The sequence below is a fragment of the Cebus imitator genome, unplaced genomic scaffold, assembly GCF_001604975.1.
Source record: "Cebus imitator isolate Cc_AM_T3 unplaced genomic scaffold, Cebus_imitator-1.0 Scaffold52, whole genome shotgun sequence".
NCBI lineage: Eukaryota > Metazoa > Chordata > Mammalia > Primates > Cebidae > Cebus > Cebus imitator.
The window spans coordinates 1416649-1427677 of NW_016107367.1; the positions used below are offsets into that span (position 1 = coordinate 1416649).

Sequence of the window (11029 nt, forward strand, 5' to 3'; positions counted from 1 at the left end):
TGTTGACCAGGATGGTCTCGATCTCTTGACCTCGTGATCCACCCGCCTCGGCCTCCCAAAGTGCTGGGATTACAGGCTCGAGCCACCGCGCCCGGCAGTTTTAAAGTTTTTAAAAGAATTTAAAAATAATCATAATAATGACTGCAAGCGGTGGCTCACATCTGTAATCCTAGTACTTTGGGAGGCAAAGGCAGGAAGATTGCTTGAGACTAGGAGTTCGATACCAGCATGGGCAACATGGCAAGGCCACATTTCTACAAAAATTTAAAAATTAGTTGGACATGGTGGTGCATCCCTGTAGTCCCAGCTACTTGGGTGGCCGAGGTGGGAGGATTGCTTCAGCCTGGGAACTCAAGGCAGCATGAGCTATGATCATGCCACTGTGCGCCAGCCTGGGCAACAAAAAGTGAGACCCTCATCTGTTAAAAAATAAATTTTAAAAAGAAAAACAACAACAACAAAAAAAAACATTATTGGCACTGTTCTCCACTCAGAAAACTAAATTCATTTTGGCTACTTATCAGAATAGGGAGGAAGACAAAGAAGAGAAAGGGGCAAGTAAAAAGAGGAAGAGAAAGTGGTACTGACCAGCTCTTCTGCCACAATCCTCTGGGCAAATAACTTCTGCTTTACTTAAACCACCTTCTTGCCTGGCCTGTGAAAAGCACACCTGACTTTGTGCTAACAGTACAGCCAACTATTAGCTCCATGAGATGACTCATGGAGCCCGGCAGGGGGGAAACAGGAGGGAATCTGGAGGAGGGAATCTGTGCTATATCTAGAGACTGTTTCATGTTCTTAAAACCCCTGAAGGAAACGGGGAAAGGTAGGTATGTAGGAGAGTGATTTTCATGACTTGGAACTGAGGAAAGATAAGATGTGATGTAAGAGAGGAAATCGTTAAAAACGACAGTACATCTCCGAAAACTACAGTTTTCAGCCAGGTGTGGTGGCTCATGCCTGTAATCCCAGCACTCTGGGAGGCCAACGTGGGCAGATCATGAGGTCAGGAGATGGGGACCATCCTGGCTAACATGGTGAAATCCCACCTCTACTAAAAATACAAAAAAATTAGCCAGGTGTGGTGGCACAAGCCTGTAGTCCCAGCTATTTGGGAGGCTGAGGCAAGAGAATTGCTTGAACCCAGGAGGTGGAGGTTGTGGTGAGCCGACATCTCACCACTGCACTCCAGCCTGGGCAACAGAGCCAGACTCTGTCTCAAAAAAAAAAAAAAAAAAGTAATCTATAGTTTTCCAAATTATCAAATAAGATCTCATAAAAGCCAGATCAATAACTTACTAATCAGATTATTAGCTCTAGTTGTTACCTGTGTCAGTGTCAAAGCTAACAGTGGCATGGAAGCGTTTGCCATGCTTCAAGATATCCAGAGTCAAGAGAACTTCCGGGCTCTCCCGTTTCTCCTGGATGCGGTATAACGCACGCTCCAAGTTCAGCCAAAAACTAATTTCCTGTAAGGCAGTTCCTGATGCAGGGTCTCGATCCAGTTTGGTCACCTTTGAAGATAAAATAACATCCGAGGGTATTCACTATTTAAACAAAGGTAGAAAAAGTATCATTAACTAAACACATGCATTACAAATTAGTTTCAAAATTTCCTGTAAATCAAAAGTGGTCTGATTTGAAATCAAAGGTATGAGACTGCTGAGATTAATACTCTATCAGGGTGACTATTTAAGCAATCTCACACTGTCCCCTGACCATTCCACCCAGACCAGGGCCAGTCCTCCACTGAACAGTCCCAGGACCAGGCGGCACCACTAACAAGTTATCACAGAATTTACCTCACAAAGATACTAAAGAATAACACAGTTTACATAACTTTCAATCCTGTGCTCTTACTTTTTGAATTTCTCGGATCCAGCGGTTAACCCCAGATTGTAACTGATTAAGAAATGTTGGGTCTTCGACCTTGTCTCCAAAGTCTGTAACTTTTGGCTTTTCTCCACGCTCATAACACTGTTTTGCCACATTTGTGATAATGGGATGAATTGGCAGGCTGATCTCAGGAATTTCAATATTTTGCTGCAAGTGAAGGAGTCCCATTTCAAGTTCTGCAATCTTCTTTTCAACCGAAGGAGCCATTTTATCACCATCCCTAAAAAGAGATGAAATGCCTCAAAATTTAGTGTACTATTGGTCTCCAAAGAGATTCTATCATTTCAGGTCTGTCAAACAGTAATGACACACATATTTATTAATGCACAGAGTTTATATCCCCTTGGTTCACTAGCTTTCCATCCCAATGCCCAAGTTTTTACACCAAGTTCTATACTACCTTGTGAACATTAAGTGAAATATAACGTTCAAACCACAGAAGGAAAATGGTTTTTACCTGTCTGCCTTGCCAGACTCTCTAATATAGGACTTAAAAAAAGGAGCCACCGCATTGCTAATGAAAGAATGCAATGTTTCGTAGGGCGAGTCTTCACTGAGTGTAAGGACTCGGAGCTGAGAAGATACAGGTTTATCCGCATCAATCACAGGAGTACGTTTAATGAATGCCAAGCTAAAAAGGAAAGCAAAAGAAGAAATTAGAAAAGTTACTTTCCTAATTAAGCTTATTACTTTAAAAATCTTACTAAGAATACACTGAAGTGTTGCTTTTCTAATAGTGAAATGTACTGCTTATCTTTCTTTAGTACATGAGAGCTACTGAATCAAGGTTATGGTTATAGAATGTGAACAAACAGGAAACCAGGCAAAGTTAACTTGTCTCGTATATAGGTTGAATTCACAATATTGGCCTAAAACTAACCTGCCCTAGAAATACAAGTTATAAGCCAAGAAATACTTAAATTTGATCTTATACTAATTTGAAACATTTATTTACTGTACTAAGTAAACAAAAGTTGCTCACTGGTTAAGGTGACAAGAGGCCATTCCAGGCTCCCCTGAGTCTGGTTCTACTCAGCTCTTCCTGTTTCACCTCCTGCTATGCATCCTCTTCCCCACTCTGAGACACCTCTTAGACCAGAAAACATATGATGTGCTGTGTGTCTTTGCTTAAGAAATCTATATTTATCTGCTGAAATTCTAACTCTCAAACTCACTTCCAGTGTGACCTCTTCTATGGGCTTCCCCTACTCAGAAGCAGTCTCTCCAGTCTTCATGTTTCCATTGTATTTTGACAAGTATTACAATTAGTTATGTATCTGCCAATCTTTCTCCCAAAGGCAAGCTTCTTGGGAATAGAAAGCAGGTTTTATTTCTTTGTATATTCCTCTATACCTGCTGCCATACCTTGCACACAACAGGCACTCGATGTTGGTCAAATTAATGCCTTCAAGATCATGAATAAAGTTTGAATTTTCTAATTCCCTTGTGAGTACTTTAGATACAATACTTCATAGATTTGGCTCGGTGGTTCACACCTGTAATCCTAGCACTTTGGGAGGCTGAGGCGGGCCGATTCCCTGAGGTCAGGAGTTCGAGACCAGCCTGGCCGACATGGCAAAACCCTAGCTGTACGAAAAATACAAAAATCAGGCTGGGCGCAGTGGCTCACACCTGTAATCCCAGCACTCTGGGAGACCAAGGCGGGCGGATAACTTTAAGAAGTTATTTGAAAACTTTGAAACACTGACTCTACTAAAAATTCAAGAATTAGTTGGGCATGGTAGTACATGCCTGTAATCCCAATTATTCAGGAAGCTGATGCAGGAGAATCACTTGAACCTGGGAGACAGAGGTTGCAGTGAACCGGGATCGCACCATTGGACTCCAGGATGGACGACAAAGCGAGACTTCGTCTCAAAAAAAATAATAACAATAATTTTTTTTTTTTTTTTTTTTTTTAAAAAGAAGTTTTTTTTTTTTTTTTTTTTTTTTGAGACGGAGTTTCGCTCTTGTTACCCAGGCTGGAGTGCAATGGCATGATCTCGGCTCACCGCAACCTCCGCCTCCTGGGTTCAGGCAATTCTCCTGCCTCAGCCTCCTGAGTAGCTGGGATTACAGGCATGTGCCACCATGCCCAGCTAATTTTTTGTATTTTTAGTAGAGACGGGGTTTCACCATGTTGACCAGGATGGTCTCGATCTCTTGACCTCGTGATCCACCCGCCTCGGCCTCCCAAAGTGCTGGGATTACAGGCTTGAGCCACCGCGCCTGGCTATAACAATAATTTTTTTAAAAATTAGCTGGGTGTGGTGGTAGGCGCCTGTAATCCCAACTATTCAGGAGGCTGAAGCAGGAGGACTGCTTAAGCCTGGGAGGAAGAGGCTGCAGTGAGCCAAGATTGCCCAACTGCACTCCAGCCGGGGCAACAGAGTGAGACTCTGTCTCAAATTAAACAAACCGGCACTGGTGGCTCACGCCTGTAATCCCTGCACTTTGGCAGGCCGAGGCGGGTGGATCATGAGGTCAGGAGATCAAGAGCATCCTGGCCAACATGGTGAAACCCTGCCTCTATTAAAACAATACAAAAATTAGGCAGGTGTGGTGGCAGGTGCCTACAGTCCCAGCTACTCGGGAGGCAGAGGCAGGAGGATCATATGAACCAGGGAGGTGGAGGTTGCAGAGCACCAAGATGGTGCCATTACACTCCAGCCTGGTGACAGAGTGAGACTCCCTCTCAAAAAACAAACAAACAACTCAAAATAACTTTATATAACTGTAAAGTCAATGGAACTTTCCGATGTAACACACTGAGAAAGAACAAAGTCACAATAGCATTTCTGACAAAATAGTATAACCTGAATCTAAACATCAGGCAAACCCAACTGAGGAATGTTCCATGAAACTATTTGTTTACAAATGTCAGGCCGGGCGCAGTGGCTCAAGCCTGTAATCCCAGCACTTTGGGAGGCCGAGGCGGGTGGATCACGAGGTCACGAGATCGAGACCATCCTGGTCAACATGGTGAAACCCCGTCTCTACTAAAAATACAAAAAATTAGCTGGGCATGGTGGTGTGTGCCTGTAATCCCAGCTACTCAGGAGGCTGAGGCAGGAGAATTGCCTGAACCCGGGAGGCGGAGGTTGCGGTGAGCCGAGATCGCGCCATTGCACTCCAGCCTGGGTAACAAGAGCGAAACTCCGTCTCAAAAAAAAAAAAAAAAAAAAAGTCAAACATGTCAGTGTCATAGAAGGTACGCAAAGGCTGAAGTACTACTCCAGATTAAAGGAAATTAGAGCGACAAGAAACTAAAGTGTGATCCTGGACTGGACTCGGAATTGGGAAATTTACTATAAGGGATATTATTGAGACAATCTGAACATGTACCATAATTAGAGAATACCGCAGCAATCTTACACTTCTTGAATTTGATCATTGTACTGAGGCTATGAATGAGAATGTCCTTGTTCTCAGGAAAGCACACAAGTATTTAGGGATAAAGGTACATACTGTCTATAAGCAACTGTCAAATGATTCAGGGGAAAAATGATAATGCAAGAGTGGCAAACATTAACAACTGATATCTGCGAGTTCTATATGGTATTCATACAACTCTTCCGTAACCTGAGATACTCAAAATAAGTTTAAAAAACACCAATGCAGAATCCATTATGACATTTACATATTTAAATTTGGATATGTCTACTAGAGTATAAATTAGCATGATCTTTCTGAAAGGTGGAAAATCTGGTAACATGCATTAAAAATTTTAATGATGTTTTATATGTGAACTAGTAATGCTGCCTTTAGCATTCATCCTAAAAAGAATCAAACCTGTGCATAGAAAGTATACTAGTTATTTGTAATAATGAAAAATCAGATATCCAGCTTCCCCTTGGTATACATGGGAAACTGGTTCCAGGACTCCCTGGGACGCCAAAATCTGCAAATGTTAAGTCGGTTACATAAAATACACAGTATTTGCATATAACCTATGCACATCTTCCTGTATACTTTAAACCATCTCTAGATTCCTTATAATCTCTAACACAATGTAAACACTACATAACTAGTTGTTATACTGGTTTTTATTTGCTTTTTAATTTTTGTATTGTATGTATTGTTTTTGCCCCCAAATATTTTCTACCTGTGGTTGGTTGAATCTGCAGATGTGGAACCGCAGATTTGGAAGGCCAACTGTATTCTGAGTATTATCAAGCATGTTAAATATATTATAGCTCAAACACAAGACAGATGCCATGATATGTCAATTAAAAGGACATTATTTTAGAATTTATACTGTTTTGGAAATCCTCTTAATTCGAAGACATGAAATCAAAGACACTGAATTTAAAGACCAGAAACTTTGAGTGTTTTCTTAACGTGTTAAGATATATATTAATTCTCTTAGTAAGAATTTCTGAGTTTGAAAAGAAAAAAGATTCATATTAATTCTCACAAATTTATAATCTGAGATAATGGTATATTCATACTACTCACCTATTGGATTTAACCCCATAATGAATGTCTATATTGATGTTATAGGAAATGAATTCTTTTTCTTCTTCTCCTTCATCACCAACGTCCTCTACAAATCATAACAAATGTATCAAATTAATATGAACATTTCCAATTTCTTATTAATCAACTGCTTAGACAATGACTATCCTCTCCCCACTCCCAACCTGACATATAAACACCTATATGACTTGGCACTATTTTTCTCTTCCTATCCATTTTTTTTCTGATTCTTGACTTTGCTATGTGACTTTGGGCAAGGTGGTTAAATTCCTGACTTTCTTGCCTGTAAAGCGCTGTAGTGTGGGCATCCTAGGGCTTCTGCAAGGATAACCGAGTTGACGCAAGAAAGCACTGGAACGGGGCCTGGCCGTGGGCAGTGCTAGCCAGTGCTGGCTGTGGCCAAGTTCTCAGCATCCCACCCCAGTAGCTCATCCATTGTGCTTCAAACACAGATGTCACTTTCCACCACTGCTCTCAAGTATATTCTGCTCAGCTGTTAACTCAGCACCACTGGGCGATGGGCATTTTACTAAGCACCTTACAGCTATCATACATTTAACCCTATGGGGTTGGTGACTATTATTATCCTTGTTTTCTTGGTAAGGAATATCAGTAACTTGTCCACAGGCACTTGGCTGGGAAGCAACAATGTGAGGATTCAGAAGTTTGTGATTCCAAAGTCTAGGCTCCTCACCAGGATGTAGCATGGCTGGTTTTCATCAAGGCCAGGCCCAGGGCAAACCCCAATCAAAAAAACTATCAAGAAACGTCCCCAGGGTCACCGAGAAGCATTTATCTAGCCTTTCCCTTTGCTGCACCACAGCACTTATCTGAGTCCGCTCGGGGTTTGACTTATAAATGTATCTTCCTTCCCAACTTGAAGTCAGGAGTTCAGTACCAGGCTGGCCAACATGGTGAAACCCTGTATCTACTAAAAATTCAAAAATTAGCCGGGCGTGGTGGTGGGTGCCTCTAATCCCAGCTATTTGGGAGGCTGGGGAGACAGAATTGTTTGAACCTGGGAAGTGCAGGTTGCAGTGAGCTGAGATCTGTTTCAAAAATAAAAAATAAAAAATAGGCTGGGCACAGTGGCTCATGCCTGTAATCCCAGCACTTTGAGAGGCTGAGGTGGGCGGATCATGAAGTCAGGAGATTGAGACCATCCTGGCCAACATGGTGAAACTCCGTCTCTACTAAAAAATACAAAAATTAACTGGGGATGATGGTGCGCACCTGTAGTCCCAGCTACTTGGGAGGGTGAGGCAGGAGAATTGCTTGAACCTGGGAGGTGGAAATTGCAGTGAACTGAGATTGTGCCACTGCACTCCAGCCTGGCACCTGGCAACCAAGCGAGACTCTGTCTAAAAATAATAATAAATAAATAAATAAATAGAGTATCTATCAAGAGAACATTTATTCTTCCAAATTACTGTTTTGGGTATAATTTTATGAAGAGAAAGGAGTAGGTGGCAGAACATTCTAGTATGCCAGATACTTCCTAAGCTATTTTAAAAAATAACTATTTAAAAAACTAAAGAAATCAACATTTTTCTAACCACTCAAATGTAGCTAGATCACAAGAGAAATCATACTGCCTGAAATCAGCCACACATGATTACAACCTGTAAAATGCAAGCATACAGACAGAGAATAAAGAAATATCTCCAAACTGAAACGGCTGTCAAAGTAGTGGGATGATTTTCTCCCTCAATTTTCTGGACTTTTCCATAATATTGTTCTATCATTTATATTAAAGATGCCATCAAAATAACACCAAAACAATATATAGAAAATAAAAATTAGCATTCTATCATGATCAAAGGAAATCACTGATGCAACTAAAAATATGGCTTCTTAACTCTGAATCATTTCCTCCCCCCCATAAAGGCTCATCATTAATACAAACAAAATTATGCAGAAATTGCACAGTCCAGACACAGCATCTAAGCACATGGCCTGTACTTCCTAATGCAAACCGGGTTAAGGGAACTAGGCACCATTCCAAGAGATGAGTCACTGCTGTGTGGCCAGCCCCAGCTCTGGACTGGGAATACTGCAATGCAGTAGAATGCTGCTTTGGCTCAGGAAGGCACACCCAGTGACATAATCCTCAGACATCGATAATGCAAACAGACATTCCCTGCTGCTTTGTTAAATTCCAACTTCTCTTGATAATAACTTATGGAAGTCACTATGAATCAGTCATAGAAAACATCCTGGACCAGTCTTTTTGCACATATTCCCCATAAAGACACAGATCAAACCCGGTTGAGTATGTCTGACTCCCATTTACAGACACACAATTTAGGACATTGTTTCAAAAACTGCCATCAAATAATAATCTTTCTACTTCTGTAGAAACTTTAAAAAAAATTGTCCAGAGGAGGAAAGACACTTGATTATTAATTTTTAATAACAGAGGCTATTAACCCTGTTATATTTAGAAGCTTACATATAAACACAATCTGAATGTTTTATTAGGTAATATCACTTTCAGTAAAATTTGAATCCATTTCCTGATGCTTGATAAAGTTACTAGTTATACAAAGTTACTGTTAATATGTAACAGACCAATACTGTACTATCTGCCCACGCCGTCAAAGAATCAAAGTACTGGGCCTGCTGCATGAGTCCCTTCCCTGCAAGCTACACTGATACAGATGACAACAACTTGTCAACACTTCTTTGGTTAACTTCTGAGAGTTTACTGAATTTCTAGAGATGTTCAAAATGGCACTGAGCACTAATCTGCGTATACCTTCATTGAAAGACTAATGTATTTCAAACTACTAGTAACTTGTATCATTAAACTGTGAATTAGGTAAGCATTACATTACTTCTTTTTTTTTTTTTTTGACAGGGTCTCACTCTGTCACCCAGGCTGGAGTGCAGTGGTGCAATCACAGTTCATTGCAGCCTCAACCCCTCTGGGCTCAAGTGATACTACCTCAGCCTCCTGAGTAGCTGGGACTAGAAGGTGTGCATTACCACACCTGGCTAACTTTTGTATTTTTTGTAGAAACAGAGTTTCTCCATGTTGCCCAGGCTGGTCTTGAACTCCTGAGCTCAAGTGATCCACCTGCCTCAGCCTCCCAAAGTGCTGGGATTACAGGCATGAGCCACTGCAGTTGGCCAGCATTATGTCTTCTTTAATGAAATATAAAAACTATGCAATTTCAATTACCTTAAGAATTATACCACCCTCGGCTGGGCATAGGGGCTCAAGCCTGTAATCCCAGTACTTTGAGGGGCCAAGGTGGGTGAATCACTTGAGCTCAGGAGTTTTGAGATCACTCTGGGCAAGATGGTGAAGCCCAATCTCTACAAAAAATACAAAAATTAGGGCATGTGAGCACAGGAGACTGAGGCTGCAGGGAGCCAAGATCGCACCACTGCACTCCAACCTGGGTGACAGAGCAAGACCCTGTCTCAAAAAAAAAAAAAAAAAAAAAAGATATGGCCCTCTCCTGAGTAAACAGGGCATGCTCCCTCAAAGCTGGTGAACAGGCCATTGGAAAAGGGACAAAGCACACTGGTAAAGTACAAGGCAAGGCTGCCCGACTCCTGCACCCTTGCTCATTCCCTCATGTACTCTTCCCTCCCAACTTTCTCCCAGCCACAGAGCAAGTCTCTCCTTGGTCTCGAAACCATTCATTTCCTTTGGCCTACACATACTACCAAATTACAGGTTAAATGTTCCTGGGGTTCTCTTTATCTTTTGTTTTCTTTCCCTTTCAAAATCCCAAACATGGGCCAGGCACGGTGGCTCATGCCTGTAATCCCAGCACTTTGAGAGGCTGAGGTGGGTGGATCACCTGAGGTCAGGAGTTTGAGACCAGCTTGGCCAACATGGTGAAACCCCATCTCTACTAAAAACACAAAAATTAGCCAGGCGTGGTGGCGGGCGGCTGTAATCCCAGCTACTCGGAAGGCTGAGACAGGAGAATTGCTTGAACCCAGGAGGCAGAGGTTGCAGTGAGCCAAGATAGCGTCCTGCTTGGGTGACAGAGCAAGACGCCGTCTCCAAAAAAAAAAAAAAAAAAAATCCCAAACATACTAATACCACATTATTTTGGTCAATCACTACCATACATGTCCTCCCATTATTTTCCTGCTTTAGTTTTCCCCCTTTCTTGTCTCTGATGCTTTCCTTGTCACCTGGACGTCCACCATTTTCATCCTTCTTCTGAGGAGCCGTGACTTCTTTGCCATAACCACTCCCTGCTCTGAAACAAGGCTCAGAAGATGAGAAAGTCTGAGCATTCTCTACCTGAAGACTTCCATTGTAACATCATTAGGAGCATGCAGCGAGCATGAGACCCCATATCATACTTATTTAATGTAAACTGGAGTTCATTTTGGTATTTCCAGAAAAGAAAAGAAAAAAGAATTTAAAAAAAACCTAGTAAGTTACTAAAACTTAGGGAGCTTAAGACTTGGTAGTTTTTAAGTTACTACTAATTCAAAAGAAATAGCTGATATGAAATAGATTAAAACAGGCCGGGCACGGTGGCTGGCTCAAGCCTGTAATCCCAGCACTGTGGGGGGGCGAGGCGGGTGGATCACGAGGTCAAGAGATCGAGACCATCCTGGTCAACATGGTGAAACCCCGTCTCTACTAAAAATACAAAAAATTAGCTGGGCATGGTGGCGC

At 41.8% G+C, this 11029-nt stretch overlaps 1 protein-coding gene across 1 annotated transcript in view; it reads right to left on the reverse strand.

Annotated features, from left to right (window-relative positions):
• The window catches only part of DYNC1H1 (dynein cytoplasmic 1 heavy chain 1), an 88130-nt gene that overhangs the window by 68186 nt on the left and 8915 nt on the right, over positions 1 to 11029 (reverse strand). The window contains exons 2-5 of the mRNA XM_017528090.1: positions 6355 to 6442; positions 2354 to 2527; positions 1861 to 2116; positions 1328 to 1514 (exon numbers count right to left, since the gene is read on the reverse strand). Coding sequence (XP_017383579.1) covers positions 1328 to 1514; positions 1861 to 2116; positions 2354 to 2527; positions 6355 to 6442 — 705 coding nt within the window. The remainder of the gene's footprint in view (positions 1 to 1327; positions 1515 to 1860; positions 2117 to 2353; positions 2528 to 6354; positions 6443 to 11029) is intronic.